The following is a 17,381-nucleotide window of genomic DNA, read 5'->3' as shown; positions in this document are numbered from 1 at the left end:
AAAATGAAATCCATCAACTTCCCAAAGTGTTTACGCCGACAATCCAAAGTAGAAACTAACTCCGTTACCGACCAGACGACAAAAAAAATCCACAAATATTTACGTCGGTGATGCTGATATTCATGAACTTTTGGCGTTAACCTGCTCCATGTCTGTTGTTTTATCAAAACGTATTGACAGTGACCGAACAACCCAAAAACAGTCATCAGATTTTGATGCATGACGTTCCTACAAATGTGATTGGTGGGTTTAAAATGCGACCACCTGAAACTAGTGAAAATGACTCGGACATGATGTAAAATAAGCAAAACTGGCAGAAAATACAGTATTTATATAAGACCACAATGATAATCAATCACAGCAAGAAGCTCACTGAGAACGAAGGTTTTCAAGGTCGCAAGCATTCAAACTTTCATTTGTTTTGAGGGGACCTGTCCCTAATCTGAGTCTGTCCCTGATGTGGGTCTGTCCCTGATGTGGGTCTGTCCCTGATCTGAGTCTGTCCCTGGGTAAAATTTTTATGAAACCATGCTAACTGACCTTTATCGGTCTAAACAATGTGCAAGAGGGGGAATATGTGCATCACTGGTGGGAGTAGTCAAGTTTGTTTTATAGTGTGCTTCTTCAAGATCATTAAAGCTGCACCGCTCGTACCGGAGTCAACATGCTGAGCAACATGCGTCCCATCGGTTAAGATACATGACTGTTCTCGGTGTCCTACGGCTGCACGTGACATAAGAAAGCTAAATTATGTTTGTCAGCACAATTCAGGGTATACACGGAAGAGTCAACCTGCCCTTTTAACGGGGTGATTAAGCTGATCATGACCCTTCGGATTATGATTAGAGCCGGGGAGGACACCGCAGGGGTTGAATCACCTAAACCCCGTGCAGGTATAAAAGGCCCCCGCCAGTTACCACGCTCACCCTAAAAGTCCCAGTGTTGTGTGACTGTGAAGAGGATTCACCTCCGCTTCACAGTAGACCAATCGGGCTTACGAAAGGTTCCATCTGCGCTGTTTCGGGGTCTCTCGAGAAATGGGGAACTCAAATGGGAGCACCGTGGACGACCTGCAGGCTGTGGAGATGCACCTGTGGTACAAGAAGTTCATGACCGAGTGCCCCTCAGGGCAGCTCACCCTGCACGAGTTCAAGCAGTTCTTCGGGCTGAGAGGGTTGGACCCCGAGGCAAACGCCTACATCGAGCAGATGTTTCGCACGTTTGACATGAACAAGGTAAAATTATTCGGAGGACTCGCACACTGGCGACAGCGACAGTGGAGAGCGGGAGGTTTTACAAGGTGTCAGGGGGATTTGGTTCTCATGGGATCTCTTTTTAATTACTTCTTAGGATTAGAATAAACACCGGTGAGAGGCTGAAACTGGAACACATGTTTATGATGGATATTTAACACGACACTTTTTGCTATATTTTTAGTTGTGGGATTTATTTTATTTTTTACAAAGTAATTTTTTTTTATTAAAATGAAATTTAAATAATTATTTTAAAAAAAATTATTACTATTTTCATTGGCGTCTTCTATTTGTCTTTTTGATTAATCACTAAATCTACCCCCAAAAAAATTAAAATGTCCACACTGTTAATAGAATATAGGTAATAAAATGCTGGTTTTACTGTCCACAATGCAAAAATATTGGATTAATTTGATATAATACAGAGAAAAGCTTCAAATTCTCACACTGGGGAACCTGACAAAAGATTGTTGGTATTTTTGGTCATTAATTTACTTAAATTACTAAACAATTAATTCTTTCCTCTTTCAGCGGCACTATTCTAAATTTAGCGAAAACAAAGTCCATCCCACCACAAGATGGCGATCAAGAGTCCAAACCTCAATAGATATTAAGTTCTTTTGGTTTTGGGGCCTCGCAATCAGCAAATTTGGAGTCTCAAATGATTGTAATTAAAAACTTCAGCAATGTATTTCCTGTTGACCGACAAATTGATTAACCGACAGCCTGTTTCTGCAGTAAAACATCTAAACACGCCTAATTAAGATGACCTGCTGCAGAGTTTTTCCAGGTTTGTAGGGTTCACTCAAAACAACAGCAGCACTCAAGTGGACCTGCGGCTCCCGGGTCACGTTTTATTTGAGAGCATTCCCGAGTCGAGCAACAGGGGTCACGGCCGGATGTCTGTCTGGAGAAGCTGCACGACTATATTTAGTCCCCCCCCCCCCCTTTAGCTCGCGGTAATCTCCGTGCATGATTTAAACAATGAGATTATCTGCGAGACAATGCTCTGATGCTGAGATTGTTGGGACGCAGACAGTCCCTGGAGATAATCCTCCATCCTGGCGCGCTTCAACTTCCCCCTCGGAAAGAGTCGAGGATCTATTCCAGCTGCAAGACGGAACATATCGAAATGACTCGATTTAGTTTTGATAATGAATAAGATGGCCGTGAATAATGATTGTTTGGACAAGGAACCCAGTCTGACCCCGTTTCCTCCTGCAGGACGGCTACATAGACTTCATGGAGTATGTGGCCGCTCTGAGTCTGGTGATGCGGGGAAAGATGGAGCACAAGCTGCGCTGGTATTTCAAACTCTACGACGTGGATGGAAACGGCTGCATCGACCGGCACGAGCTCCTGAACATCATTAAGGTACAATAAATCAGGCACCCGCCACACTGCATTTCTTTTTTTTGTTAAACGAGTCTTGGCCTCAACATACTGATTGTACTCCTCCTCCTCCCTCCCCCACCTCCCCCCAGGCCATCCGTGCCATCAATGGGACTGAAAGTCAGGACGCAAGTGCGGAGGAGTTCACCAACCGGGTGTTTGACAGGATTGATATAAATGGAGACGGTGAGTGTGCTCCGGCACCGTACGGAGGTTTAGGAGGGAATCCGATCGGCGGGTGGACAAACATGTCCGAGATCACAATAACAGAGGGAAGACGGGCGCTGAGCAAGCAGAGATACACAACGACTGAACATAAGCCTTTCACAAAAGACTCAACGTTTGCCCACAGACGACCTGAAAGTGGGACTCCACTGAGTTTGTTAATTATTCATGAGAGTAAAAAAATAGATTATTATGACTCTCCTCGACTTGATTGAAGTGTCCGTCTGCTCAAAGAGAAGTAACATAAATGTTTCTCAAGCAAAGTATTTTGGTGACTCCCACTGTGGGCTGGAACAACAGACTGCATTTGTTTACATTTTGGACTAAACTAAAAGCCTTTTTTTTTTTTTTTTGGTCTGTAAATACAACGCGTGTCTCCTCCCAACAGGTGAGCTTTCCCTGGAGGAGTTTGTGGCCGGTGCTCGCAGCGACGAAGACTTCATGGAGGTGATGATGAAAAGTCTGGACCTCACCCACATTGTGGCCATGATCCACAGCAGGAGGCGCAGCGTCTAGGATCTGTGCAGTCCACCTGCCTCATCCTCTTTCATGATTTGATCTGAGCGCTTCGGTACATCGCCGCTGGTAAAGAGGTCGTTTATAGACTCGAGATTTCTATTAAGATTGAATCCACTTTAATATGATGCCGGTGCGTTGCGAACACCGACGCATCTTATGTTTAATCTCAAAGAGCGCCACATATGCACTTTAAATGGGATGACTCGGTTGACCTTTGCAGACTGGTCATTGTCCTTGTTTAATACTGCGTGTGCTCCCAAGGCCACCTCGGCATGAGGGACGATCACTCAAACGGCCCACTTACCCTCAGATACCCCCGAGGGATAAAAGGAGGGAGATAGAGGAGCAGAGTGGCAATTACATGCACTCAACTCCGCTTTCCAAATCTTTGTTATTTTCTGGGTCGGAGTCTCTCTCTCTCCGTCAAATTACTCAGGTCTCTGTTTACCCGCTGCTGCCTGTGAGGTCTGCAGAGCGGAAGCTATGACGGCACTGTGTTTAACATCAACGCAAATTTGCTCAAGTCAATGGCTGTAAAACAAGAACAGGTGGAAGTGGAGTATGAAGATAAAATTCTCACGTTTATTTTTTTTATGTTTTCAAAGATATATATATTTTTTGGGAGGGGAATAAATTTAAGAGGAAACAAAAGAGAAAAAAAAAAAATACAGACCCCCTGTGGTTTTGTAACTTTTCTGTGTGGGTGTTTCTCAGGCTAAACAATTTGCTTCCTATTCAGCAGAAATACAGATCGAGATTGCATTTCTTCGTGTTTGTTGGCTGCACTCGTCTGGTGCCTTCTGTTGGAAGACAACAGAATGTGTTTGATTTCTGCTTTAGCTTATTTGTACACTAAAAATAAACAATAAAAACCCTATTAAAAAAAACTTGGCTTTGTAATGTCTCTTTCAGAATTAAAGCGGCATAAATCAGCTAGGAAACACACAAAGAAACTGAATCTGTGATTGACAGGAACAAAGAGTCTGAACATCAAAATAATTTGAAATTCAGGAAATTGTTAAAAGGTCCCAAAAACCTGTTTTACAACAAGCTTGTTAACGGGACAGGAACACAGAAAAACAAAAACATTTCTGCTGCACAAAGTCTGTTCATAAAATGTTCACACTTCTCTTCATCTGCTGCCGTTTGCACCTTCAATGTTACTGCATTGCGTTGTTAATACAAACACAACACTTCCTGGAACTGTTTCAAATTAAAAGCCCCACAGCGTTTACGTAGAAAAACCTTTAACTTTTTTTTTTTAAACAAGGTTTTTATTGTGAAACATCTGCAGGAATGTGCTGTGACTGAAATCAGATAATAACAATTTTGATGAGTAATTCAGACAAACTGTTGAATACAGAGATAGTATCGCTGACTTCATTAAAGCGATATGAACCAGTGTCGGCGATGTAAACTGTCCACAGTAGGAACAGCGGTTATTAGAAATGTCACAGTACAATAACCCTGCTCGCAACAGTACCTGTGACCTCAGTGCCCTCATACAATAGAATAAAAACACATTAGAGAAATAAAAATCCTGCCTTTGAGGAAGGACAACGGTTCACCTGCATGATGCCACGATCGCGTCACGCAAAACTACAACTGAAGCACCAGTTATTTCTCTTTGCATTATTTGAACCAAATAAACGGAGTATTAGCATGTATCCCTTTGCTATATTAGTTTATACGTGACGTTTGTATTATATAAAAAAAAGTTACTTTTTTTTTATTAAGACATTAAAAATATAACATCTTGTAACAAAACTAAACCAAGATAAAGTCAAGTTGCCAATATGGCATTTATTTATAAATGGGAATATTTATCACGGCCTGCGGCTCAGACTCCACAAGAAAAACAATGAGCTCATTCATCAGCCACAAGGGGGCAGCGGCATAATTGGATTAATTTTCCTCCATGTAACAGCGGTGTGAGCTCCTTGTTTTACAGTGTGCTTTGTTGCAGAAACAAACCTCCCTTTGTGCTGCTGTCACCTCGTGCCGTCTCTCCTTTATGCCCCGCAGGCTCAAAGGAAGTCATACAGATACTTGACAATATCAAAGTTCACCGTCCTGGAAGATAAATCACACCAAACACATTCCCGGTGAAAAAACAAAACTGTAAAAGGTCAGTTCCCTCGGATAACTCGGTCAATCTCAGTCATGCGTGTTAACGGACACTCGCGCGCACACACACACACCTGGATATGGCGCAGATGAAGTCCAGAGAAACGGCACATTTGTATTTGGGGGCATCGAGTTGGTCGTCATGACTGACCTGCGCCAACAGCTGTAAGGTCACCAGAGAGGAGATCTAAATGGGGGCACAGGAAAAACCAAAATGTCTCTCTGTTCCATTTCTTTAAACACAGCTTTTGCACTTTGATGTAGAGGCACTGAATGATGAAAGCCAGTTGCAGAGATATGGGTCGAGCCTAATTTCCTAAAACTGTTTCATGCACAGGGGCCACAAATAGATCTGAGTTTAGCCTCAGATCCCGAAACTCGTGACCATATGGGGAGAGAACTCTCTCATCTGAGACAGAGTTTATTAAGCTCAATTTATAGAAAGTAGTACAACACTTACACCTCCAACTGTGAAAAAAAATATCCTTTAACATCCTCCGATTATTATAGTGTACTTTCACTTTCTTTTGCTTATCTAGCAAATGGGGGGGGGGAGTGTGAAATTATTCTCTATATTCTCAAGTGGCCCGAGGCTTCAGTTAACTTTGGTACTCGCAATCACGGAGGAAAATTACACTGCATAACTAAATGAGGGGCAGCATTAAACCAGGAAATATTAAACCAGTGCAGAGCTACGTTTAACCGAGGACAGCATAAAGGCAATCAGCTGCATGTATACAGATTGCTCAATAAATTAATGAAGCCCCTAATTGCTTGTGGTTGATTTTACCAGTCGAGGACGTGAAGGACGTTCCTCCCAGACAGCAGATGAAGGACGTGTCCAGACGTGGTTTCAAGTGTCAAAAACAAGATCACGTAAAAGAGCTCTTAAATTCAATCAGGAGGCTCTTCCGAAGCACAAAGAATTTTTTTACATGAATAAAAAGTGACTGGGAAATGAAGGTTTTCATCACAGGCCCATCGTGTACACAACTTCTCCTGCTTTTGTCAGTGTGGGTCATTTTAAAAAGGTCCCTCTCACTTAAAAATGCATGTTTGTTCAGAGTTTGACCCCAAAAGCTTTTTTCACTTTTGTCTGCTGAGAGAGGAAAGTTTTCTTTGCGCTCTCCTTAAGTCTGAATTGAGCAAATCTGCGTACGAGTGTGATAAGTGAAATACGGAAACTTTAAGGTCCCACAGTAGACCGACTTGAATTTTCCAGTGAAGCAGAAGAAAACATGAGCTTAGTACTTAAAATTTTCAATAAGAAAAAACATGAATAATGAATAGATTCTGGGGGTTTTCAATGAACAAGCCAAAGAGATTTTAAGAATTTTTTATGAGGTAATTAAATTTGTTTTCGTCAATGTACACATGGGGTGTCTCAATGTCCCATGTGCTCTGAGCAGTGAGTTGCTGGTTCAAGTCCCAGCCAGAACAACCATATGCTGCATGTTATTCCTAAGATCTCTTGCCCCATTTCCTCTCTGTCTCTATGGTGTGAATCATTAGTAAAGGTTAAAAAAAAAAAAAAATGCTCAAAGAATATACTTTGAAAGAATCCAAACAGACATAAATTACTATTGTTCAATGGAGAATATTTAAGCGTCTTTTTTAAGCACGTCTCAGATTTAGTTAAGAACTGTGCAACATGTTCTACATTTTTTGTAAAATATGGCACAAATGCAAACAGTCATAAGTGTCCCGACTGTATGTGGCTGGAGTATCCCACTGGACTCTGACCTGGGAGAAGATGCTGGCGGTCGGGGCGACTCTGCTGTCCACCGCACTGTAAAAAATGGCAAGCAAGCGGTCCAGAGGGAAGGGCTTCGGGCCCAGGAGGTGGTTACTCGTCTAAGGGAGAGTATATGAACATCATGTTAACAAATGATATCTATAAACTTCATGAAAGTAACAGAGATCAAAGTCAGCGTTTGGTTAGAAAAATCACCTTTTCGTTTTTCTTCAAGAAGTTTGTTTTTCTTATTTTACCGTGGTGCTGTTGGGCGCAAACAGAAGGAGGTCAAGACAATTTAATGAGAAGTTTAATTCAGATAAGAAAGAAAAAAAAAAAGGAAAAAAAAACAACCTTCAGGAAGAAGCGTTTATCTGTGCGGGCCGGGTTGTAGGATGCCATATAGGCGGCGATCAACAGGAACTTGGAGTAATAAGGAAGCTCAACGTGAGTGTGAGCGGATAAACCTTCGGGACGAGGGAACAAATCCAATAAGGCAGCATCCTCATACACTTTAATGCACTAATGCCATGTTCACGGCACAGGAAAAAATGTCACAACTTCAGCGTGACTGCATAGTGTCACTGCAGCATATCGTTGCTTTTAGAGTTTAACATCTGTTCAGCGATCGTCATTCAAGTGCAACAGAGCTCAGAGCGTGTTGGTACCTCTCAGGGTTCCCGTCTCCATCTCCTCCATTTGCTGCATCTGCTCCCACTGAAGACTGAACGGAGAAGACACACAGCAAGACACGGTGAGACGAAGCCCAACGATTGGTGATAAATTTAAAAAGCTGCCGGACAGAGATTATTTCCTGAGTAAATTAAAAGAGCTCAGACCTGGACACCTCTCGCAGGTAAACTGTCCGCATGGCCTTTTTCAAATGAGGCTCGATGTTTCTCCACAGCTTGTGAGTGTCAGTCTCTTTCACTAAACACAAAAAAAATAAAGTGACATCGCGTGAGAAAGCCGCAGCGACAGTAGGCGATGAGTCATCAATTGAAAGGATTTAATCAGAACGGCGAAGAAAAAAAAAAAACGTTGCAGAAAATAATCTTTTCTGCACAGAAAAGTAACACTAAACTCTGCAGCTTGCAAACTCTCCTCTCGTAAACTTGATTTCAGGCCACAGCCAGCAACTGTTCAGCAAAAACATAAAACAACAAATAAAATGAGCTCCATCACTGACTATGACCTCAATGCTAAATATGTATGATTTCAAATCACACATTTCTGTCATGAAAAAACTACCCGTTAAAAGCTTCATAATAAGGCTTATCATGAGTCGTTACTGGAAGGAGCTAAAGAAATATATGGAGATCTTACTCCTTGACTGTATTGAAAAAAATTCTATAAAATGTTGAAAAATTGGATTGATTGAATATATATATAAAAATATATATCGCCAACAAGACTAAACTTTAATAGAGGATAGAAAACTTAAGAACCCCTTCGTTCATCGCTACAGATGTTAAAAGGTTCTCTGAATCACTTCGTGTTCCCGCTTTATCTCTCGTTAGTTTTTTTTCATACTTCTACTGACTGATTGAAAGTGCTGTAAAAGAGATGTCCACAAAGTTAACCCATACAGTCTATGAAAGAGTTGAATACTCTATAAAAAGGAGAAAGAAAAAAAAAGTACGAGATGGAGAATGTTCGCTGAATGTATGAAGATCAATCACAAAAATAACATAATAGAGATTTTATCGCAGCATTTTTCATGACCGCTGCTTCGCTTTGGTGCTTTAAAAGTTATCAACTGGACACAAACACACCTAAAATTGAAGGCTAATGGTGATGCACGTCTGCAAACACAGTCGTCATGACAACTTTATACAGTGAACGTTGCTTTTTTTCAACTTTATTCCACTGCCCAAAAGTGATTGAAAAACTAGCTGAAGTGCAGCTCAGCTCAGGGAAAAATAAGGTATTAAAACACTGATCAGCTGTGAGATGAATGAAAACACCTCTTCGTGAGTTTACCTTTCCCTTCAGCCAAAGGCTCACAGAACTTTGAAAAGTTGAGGGCGGCCTAATTGAAAAGAGAGAGAGAGAGAGAAAAAAAAAAACAGTGACATCAGTAACGCTGGACTGAAAGAAAATCAAATCAGTGAAAAAAAATCCTCACAGACTCCTGAGAGTGTGTGTTTGTCTGACCAGGTGACGGAGCTCTCGGAGGTCGCGGCACACCGAGTAAAAGACTCCCAGCAGGATGTTGATGTAGGAGGAGTAAAACTCAGCTGAATATGAAGGGTGTCTGTCCCGGGACAAAACCTGCTGCAGTTCCCCTACACACACATGAAGCGGTCACACAAACACAAAGAAGTAAAAAAAAACGTAAGTAATGATTCTCGCGTCTCGAGTAGAGATTCACTCCCGCTAAAATTTACACAGTGGTGCTTCACAATGCAACATTCCTCCACAGCCGCTGCCTGAAGTGTGGGAACAAAATCGCAGGTACAAATCTCACATCTGACACCGAATACGGCGAGTGTGCGTCATCGTTATGCAGCGTTGTAAGCGAGTTATTCACGACGCTGGCTGATGTAGCACGTGTGACGGCGATAATACCTTTGCTGTAGTCGGGGAAATGGAGCAGAAGCGGCTCGAAGCAGCCAGTGTTTGGCCGGAACTTGTCCCAGATGATTTCAGTGAGCAGGATGACGGTGACGTTGTCCTCGACCTGAAGAACAGATGTTTGTGGTTACACGTGTGTCATATGATGGTGGTTTTGTCGAGCAAGTGAACCCAACTCTACATTTCAGGAAGAGGACGTCTCCATGGCTAAGGCCCTCCTCCCTATTTTAATGTATTTATATTTTTATACCTTGTGTTTTATGTATCTTATGTAGCGCTGAACAGATAAATCGACAAACAGAAAATTAAAGCAGAATTATTTTTTTTTTTAATCGAGAAAAATATTAAATATTGCAGAGCTTCAGCTTTTCAAGATGAGAGTTTGGTGCTCTTCTCTTACACAATATTTTTTAAATTGAATACTGTTGTGGATTGATGGGTAAAGAGAACAATTTGACAACATCAAATTGACGTATCTTAGTGTTCATCTGGGAAAAAGAGAGCCAGTTGTCAGATCGTACTGGAACCGTTATTGAAAGAATTGGATCGGTGCATTTCACCATAATAAAAGTATCCCAACGCAAAAACTACATCCAAAGCCAATGGGATGTGAGTTTTGTCAGTGATGCACCACATTTGGGAAAAACAAAGCTAAACAGAAGCTTTTTTCCAAACTATGTAAGATCAGAAAAGTGAACCAGTGTAATATGAGCATGTTAGTAACACACCTACACATTTTGCCCTTCCTCTTAACCTTTGGAAAGGAATAATAACAATAATACACACGAGAGACACAACAGCTCTTCATCACCGTCATCTTTCACAATCGACATCCCAATTATCACCTCACAATCCCATGTGGCAGTAGTGTGGCGGCATGACATTAAAAAGACAGATTCCTCTTAGCGCTCACAATCCACCATTAAGCAGTCGGATCTCACTGGAATAAAACACCAATGATCACATAAATATTTTTTTTTTTAACTCTTGATGTCTTTAATTAAAATGCTGAGTGGCTGCCACCCTTCCCTCCGAACAGCATTATGAAAAAGCTTCGCACGGTCAGCTCAAGGTCATTCATTACAAATGAAGCTCTACCCGTCCCTCTTCATCACGCGCACAGTGCAACAACAATAAAGCAGCTCACTTGATAGATAACACAAAGAGCACGGCACACTTTCTCACCAATTCCTGAAGACGCAGGAGAGCGGGGAGGAGATTGGCATCGGTGTCTCTCAGAAGCTCGGCTTTTTCCATTACCTGAAAAATACAGATGTACATTTTATCTTATTTTATAACCCCCCCCCCCCCCCCACACACACACACACACACACACTAAAGCAGAGGCTTGTGAATGGGTGTTTTATCAAGCAGCAATAGTATGTTTTATGCAGCACGCTCACTTTGAAATGTAAAAAATTCCAAAACACTAGATTAAACCCACATCCTGTGCAGGCTGAAAAAAAAAAATCGAATTAATCAAACTTATCCTCTGCAGTCTAATGCATCTGGAGCTTTGTTTAGCATCTATTTGCATGTTATCGCGACTAATCATGTTATCATACAAACATTTAGGTGGCACATGGAGAGAATAAAATAACTTGGCGTGCCACGGATTAGGATAATGTGGTGTGCCAAGTGAGGGGTGATTTTCTGGTGGGGTGTAAAGTGCACGGCTCTCACAATGTATCGCGTCTGCTTGGCAGGAGACTGGGAGCGCTGCTGTCTGTAGACGCGTACGAAGTCAGACAGGGAGGGACTGCGGGGGAGCAGCGAGGCGGCGTCGCGGCCAAAGAAGGACATCAGCACTTGTTCAAACAGCAGCGCCGCAGAGACACATTCGACACAGCTGACTGTGGCGTGAGGCAGCTGCAGAGACGAGGAGGAATGATGAGAGGCAGTTAACGTCCGTGGAGGTAAATCGCATCCTCGCCTTGTGGCGACTCGACCTTCTGTCGAAACACGACCAATCAGCACTAAACGAACTAAAGATCTCCTCTGCTGCTACCTAATAAAAGTAACGTGAAGTTAAATGAACAGCAAATATAAGTTAGTTATATATGTTTTTTTCACAACATCTGAGCCACTATTTCTTCACCGTGAGCTTCGTTCTGCCAGTTTTATGGCAGAGAGTGCATTTTTAAACAAATATAGTAATGATAATGTTTTTTGGTCAGATAACTGCCCATCCCACCGCTACCACAACACCCGAGCTCTCCAGAAACCAGAGAAAAAAACCCGGAAATAACTTCAGTTAATCGATCACTCCACTGAAGAACAAATTAGCAAATAAACTATTTTTAATAATTGTTTCAGCATTTTTTTTTCCCCAAAAAAAAGAAAATAACAAATATTTGCTGGTTCCAGCTTCTCAAATTAAAATTGTTCTGCTTTTTTGATGGTAGACTGAAGATCTTAACGTTCAAGTGAAGAAGTCACAGTATAGACTAAATGATTTATCATTTAATAATTACATCATTCAGCTTGTTAAAAAGATAGTTTGGATTGTTTGAAGTGGGGTTGTTCGAGGTACTTCTCCATAATCAGTGTAGATGGGGGGTTTCCCAGTTTGGAGAAAGTAAGCAACGTACTGGTGTGGACGGAGTCAGCAAGAAAACAAATTTCAGCCAGCTTATAAAAAATAAAAAAATAAATCAATATCAGTTTAAGTGTCAGTAACTTTATCACACAATAACACAAACTAGTAACGGATCGAGGCAGCAGTGGACCAGAAACTCCTGTGTTCTGTGAGGTAAAACTACTGGTTTTGTCAAAGGAGTCTGGTGGCATTGAAGAGAGCCGAGATCAACACAACAGTTTCAGTTCCCCATTGGAAAAGACGGTCTGACAGCAAGGTAACGTGGTGAAAATGGTCTGAATTAGCTCCACTTTAAACTGATAAAGCACATGAACAAATACGTTTTGTTCCTGACCCCGTACACAGCTGCAACTCCAAACGTGCCGAACTCCATCTGGTGATACACCGACTATGGATGTGTGCCTCGTACAAACCCAGTTCAAGAAGAAGCAAACTGTCCCATTAATCCCTAACGAGAATTATCATTAGATATGAATTTGCTTCATTAGTTGCAACCCTAGTTAGCGCATTAGTAATATTGTGAGAAATTGTCTGACGTACAGACAGTTAATGAGGACAAACAGCGGGAACACGGTAACAAAAAAACATGATTTAAGAAAACAGGAATGAAAAAAAAAAGGGGGAGAAAGGCAAGAAGTTTTTAAAATCATTAGGAAGATATTAATTCACTGTTCTAGTTGTATTTGGAAGGAAAAACGTACTTTTTTGTGGACATTAATCTTCTGTAGTGTCTCTCAGAGGAATGAAAAGTGTGTGTACAAAGGGGGCGAAAGATCTGGATATATTTGCTCTTTATACCGAACTCAAACAAAAATATATTGCAGTAAGATGGTTACTTTTATTCTAGATCACACACACCAAGTTTTTCTGTTCATTTTTAAATCAGAAAAGGAAATTTACACCTCACACACATTCAAAGTACGCAGACAAAGCTGTTTTTCAGGAACATTGAATATTTCCAAGGACTAAGTACTCCTTTTGTTGTCTGATGACATAAGTGTCAGCATCTCTTTGAAGTTTAGCCTAAAGGAGTCGGTGTCTTTAATGTGAAGCAAACATGTTCAACGGTTTGTCCTTTTAAAACACTCCTGTTGTCTGCCTGCAGCCTAGGAGTGAAATTATTTCTCATTTAGCTATTAAATAACTGGACTTTTTCACCTGCGCGCACACAAGACCACCACGCATGAATATTTATCACTCGCTGAGCAGCGAATGTCTCTCTCACCTCCAATTCCTTCAGCAAAACGTGCATCACATGACTCTTCCCCGAGGCTCGATGACCGTAGATGAAGATTGAAGGGTAGCAGTACTGCTGCGGCTGGAGGAACAACATTCAGTGTCTTCATACTTCACATTTCTGCACCATTCAATCGTGATCAATAACAATTTCAACAAACGTCTGTGTTTGCTTTTATTACCATGCTGCACACTAACATCCAGCTCTTCATGAATCTTATTAAATACAGCGTTGTTGCCCGTAATCAGTTATAATGCTAACAGTTGTGTGTTAGTCACTTTATTTCCTTAACTAATTAAATTGTTGAAGGGTTTCCTATGAGTGCGTCTCTTGACATGACTGCAAAAGGATCTCTGACGCTTTTATTAAACCAGTTTATAATATTCGTTATTATTCTGACACCAGATCTCTAATGACAACTAATTAGTTATTATAAAAACAGCAATAAAATCACTTTAAATATTTTTCAACCAGGGCTTCAACGACATGGAAAGGAAAGCCACAGATTAGAAATGTGTTGAAACAGGGATTACCCTTCATCTGTAGATTTACAACACCGAGCATCAATTTAGTAGATAGAAATAACTGTTGACAGATGTAAAATCAAGTTGTTGTTTTTCTGTATTACGTACTTTAAACTGCAAGTGTACTTTGTGCAGCAAATCATAATTTTCCATCATGTGTAAAGTCTCTCTTTAATCCTGCTCCAAGAGGCAGCTTTACACTGGAGTGGGTGGAAAACTGAAGCCTGACAGTAATCTTTCAGTACTGTAGGAGACATGATGCATCAAATAATACAACTTTTTTTTTTTGGTGGTGGTGGGGGGGCTCAGTTATTGGACTCAGTCCAATACACAGGAGCCGACACCAGCCTTCATACCTGTCCCATGAGCGACAGCAGCATCCCAGCCTGGACCTCTCTGCAGGGCAGCTGCTCCGCGACCCTCCGCAGCCTCTCCTCCTCGTATCCTTGGTGCAGTAACAGCGCCGCCATGCTTGCTCTCCGTACTGCCAACTTACACGACACGCTCTTTTTTTTTTTTCCAGCTATGCAGAAGTGGGAAAACAAAACATGCAACGTCAGCTGAGCTTTCGGTAACAGCGCATTCAACTCATCGAGGCCGGAGGCGACGAACTCCCCGTGTTAAGTCAAAATATGAGTTAAATGTCGTAAACTATCAACCGTGAACGGGTCGAGGTGCGGTGGGAAGATATATACCTTGTAAATAAAATGTGTAACACGCATAAAATGCGGTGACAACGTCTGTTAAAAGTTGGAAACAAATACTCACAGAAGACAGCTCTCACTCACTGGAAGTTTCGCGCGCGCGCGTTCAGATTGCGTCAGATGACGTCATTGCGTACCAGCCAATCAGTGGTGACCCGAGTATTCTGGGAAATGTAGTTTTAAAAACTGCAATGCCCGTAATGGTGAGATAAAGGGAAATCATCGATTAATTAGCGGATTGGAAGTATATTTTATTATATTTTCTGTTAGATGAGAGTTGCATCTTACCTTATATGATACTAAATGCAGAAATATATTTTTCCAAACATACCATAGTAGTATACAGGTAATTTTGGATATGACAATATTACAAAATATCAATTACAAACAAATTTGATATCAATATTACAAAATGGGTTATGCTACTGTTTAATTAGGGATATATTTCTTTCTAACAGGTAAACACAGATGTTCTGCAGGTAGATCCTTATGTTGAGTAAGTCTTTTAAAATTACTCTGCTTCTATTGATTTCCAGTGCATTTGTCCATACCCAGTTTATATAGTGAGGCATCGATCGGAGGAAATGATATGACCATTAAATTGAGAGCTATTGTAGTCTAATTTTTTTTTTTTTTCGGTGTTGTCTGTTTAAGATTTCGCGCGTTACTGGAATAATACGTCAGACTGGGATTAAGGAATGTGGGTTGGCCCTGTGTTATCCAAGGCTATCCTCTAACTCCAAGTCAATAGGAGCTCAGCTGCGGTTGTTGCTCTATCGGCGTCGAGAGGAGACCGAGCATTTCAGCCACGGAGCTGGACCGGTTTGTCGGAACAACGGACACGACTCAGGTACAGACATTTCTGCATAAATATGAGGGCAAACGTAGCACAAATCTCCTGAATGGAGGATTCCTGAAGCTTGTTTTTTTTTTTTTTTTTTTTTTTTTTTTTTTTTCCCCGGAGCGCACGTTTCGTTTCAAGCAGACTAAATGAATGAAAATCAGAGGGAAACGAAAAGAAGAAATAAAACCCCGACATTGTCACGGATGAGAGTGCAGTGATGCTGTGAGTATAACTGTGACTGAAAAAGGCAGAATAAATAAAATACGAAGACAGCAGCAAGAATAAGTTCTTCAGAATACGGGGACTAGATGAGGCAGATGTTGAGGACAGGTTTATAGATCCTGAGGACCGAGCAGACCACCCGCACACAGACCGGAGGATGGTCCCCGGGGCCCCCAGCACGACCACCACCATGCTCCCCGCCTCCGAGGCTGCCAAAATCTACCAGACCAACTACGTGCGCAACTCGCGCGCTATCGGCGTCCTTTGGGCCATCTTCACCATCCTTTTCGCCATCGTTAACGTGGTGTGCTTCATCCAGCCGTACTGGATCGGAGACGGCGTGGACACCCCGCAGGCGGGCTACTTCGGTCTGTTTCACTACTGCATCGGCAACGGGCTGTCCCGGGACTTGACCTGTCAGGGCAGCTTCACCGAGTTCAGCACCATCCCTTCAAGCGCGTTCAAGGCTGCCTCCTTCTTCATCGGCATGTCCATGGTGCTGGTCCTCACCTGCATCGGCTGCTTCGCGCTCTTCTTCTTCTGCAGCACCGGCACCGTGTACAAGATCTGCGGCTGGATGCAGCTGGCAGCAGGTAGGAGACTCTGCTGCTCGCTGACTGCACGTGGAAGTTCATTAAATAGTTTGTGGTCTGGTCTGGGGAGATCCAGCTGGGGCGAGGTTGCACAGAGTTCAAATGAATAATATATCTTTTGCTGGAAATCGTCCAGAATCAGAGCTCACAGCCTCATCTCTCCAGTCAGATTGTGGAAGTTTAATGTTTGCTATGAAAACAGCTGCAGGGCAAAAATGCACCCAGTCAAAAAGTCAAAATGGTTTGCGGCTTTTTTTAGCGAAAAAGAAAAAAACCCTCCAGTAAATGTTCTTGAAATTGTCTCAAATCACCTTATTTATTCTCATTTTCTCACACAACTGTTAGGTTTGGTGTGAAAACAGCTGGCACAAACGCTGCACCCAGAAATCCAGTTGTTCCCCAGATTTGTCTAATAATGCATTCCACCTACTCATTTGGTCACAGAGTAGATTTTATCTTGTCAAGGCCTTTTTTTTTTTTTTTAGAGCATTTCCTGCCTTTCTACAAACATTATGTAACTGTCTGTGGTGTAAGTAGAGTGGCAACAGCCTTGAGGAGAGTGAAACCTCAGATCTATTAAATAACAAAGACACACTAACATTTTCACTTTGCTTGTAGACACCTCACTGTCTCACGAGTTTCACTCTAAAAATCTTAAACCAGAAGACCTTCTCAGAAATATTAACATGGATCAAGCTCCTCCAGGAGGGGCTCATTATCAGCTTATATAAACTAAATCAGTTAAACTACAAAAAGCTCATATCTTCTATCACTTTAATGCCACATATTCTTGTTTTTTGTATATCAGCCAAACTCTAATCTGTCAGTAT

The 17,381-nt window shown here is 41.7% G+C and overlaps 3 protein-coding genes across 4 annotated transcripts in view; 2 read left to right on the top strand and 1 right to left on the bottom strand.

Moving 5' to 3' along the window:
• The first annotated feature begins 1,037 nt into the window (after nt 1–1,037).
• On the top strand, nt 1,038–8,669 carry guca1aa (guanylate cyclase activator 1Aa). 2 transcript variants are annotated; one of them, XM_069164760.1, is made up of 5 exons: nt 1,038–1,235; nt 2,478–2,627; nt 2,738–2,831; nt 3,259–3,357; nt 8,635–8,669. In XM_069164760.1, the coding sequence occupies exons 1-5, from the start codon at nt 1,038–1,040 to the stop codon at nt 8,667–8,669; spliced, it is 576 nt and encodes a 191-aa protein (XP_069020861.1). The 2 variants fall into 2 exon arrangements, with proteins under 2 accessions (XP_069020861.1, XP_069020859.1); XM_069164758.1 differs by lacking the exon at nt 8,635–8,669 and having other exon boundaries at nt 3,259–4,144.
• On the bottom strand, nt 5,212–14,701 carry orc5 (origin recognition complex, subunit 5). The gene is made up of 14 exons (XM_069164756.1): nt 14,545–14,701; nt 13,653–13,745; nt 11,512–11,697; nt 11,014–11,088; nt 9,823–9,934; nt 9,409–9,539; nt 9,235–9,283; nt 8,091–8,181; nt 7,920–7,975; nt 7,606–7,718; nt 7,468–7,515; nt 7,260–7,370; nt 5,591–5,703; nt 5,212–5,462 (listed from the first exon to the last, which is right to left on the bottom strand). The coding sequence occupies exons 1-14, from the start codon at nt 14,656–14,658 to the stop codon at nt 5,417–5,419; spliced, it is 1,338 nt and encodes a 445-aa protein (XP_069020857.1). The 5' UTR covers nt 14,659–14,701; the 3' UTR covers nt 5,212–5,416.
• A 906-nt stretch (nt 14,702–15,607) lies between these two features.
• The window catches only part of lhfpl3 (LHFPL tetraspan subfamily member 3), a 38,088-nt gene continuing 36,314 nt past the window's right edge, over nt 15,608–17,381 (top strand). Inside the window, exon 1 of the mRNA XM_069164757.1 lies at nt 15,608–16,551. Within this exon, the coding sequence (XP_069020858.1) occupies nt 16,116–16,551 (436 nt within the window). The 5' untranslated portion in view covers nt 15,608–16,115. The remainder of the gene's footprint in view (nt 16,552–17,381) is intronic.

The sequence above is a fragment of the Embiotoca jacksoni genome, unplaced genomic scaffold (genome assembly GCF_022577435.1).
Source record: "Embiotoca jacksoni isolate LCO1_2020_lvr unplaced genomic scaffold, fEmbJac1.0.p SCAF_32, whole genome shotgun sequence".
Taxonomy (NCBI): domain Eukaryota; kingdom Metazoa; phylum Chordata; class Actinopteri; family Embiotocidae; genus Embiotoca; species Embiotoca jacksoni.
The sequence above is the reverse complement of the archived record's forward strand: the minus strand, read 5'-3'. Positions and strand labels throughout refer to the sequence as shown.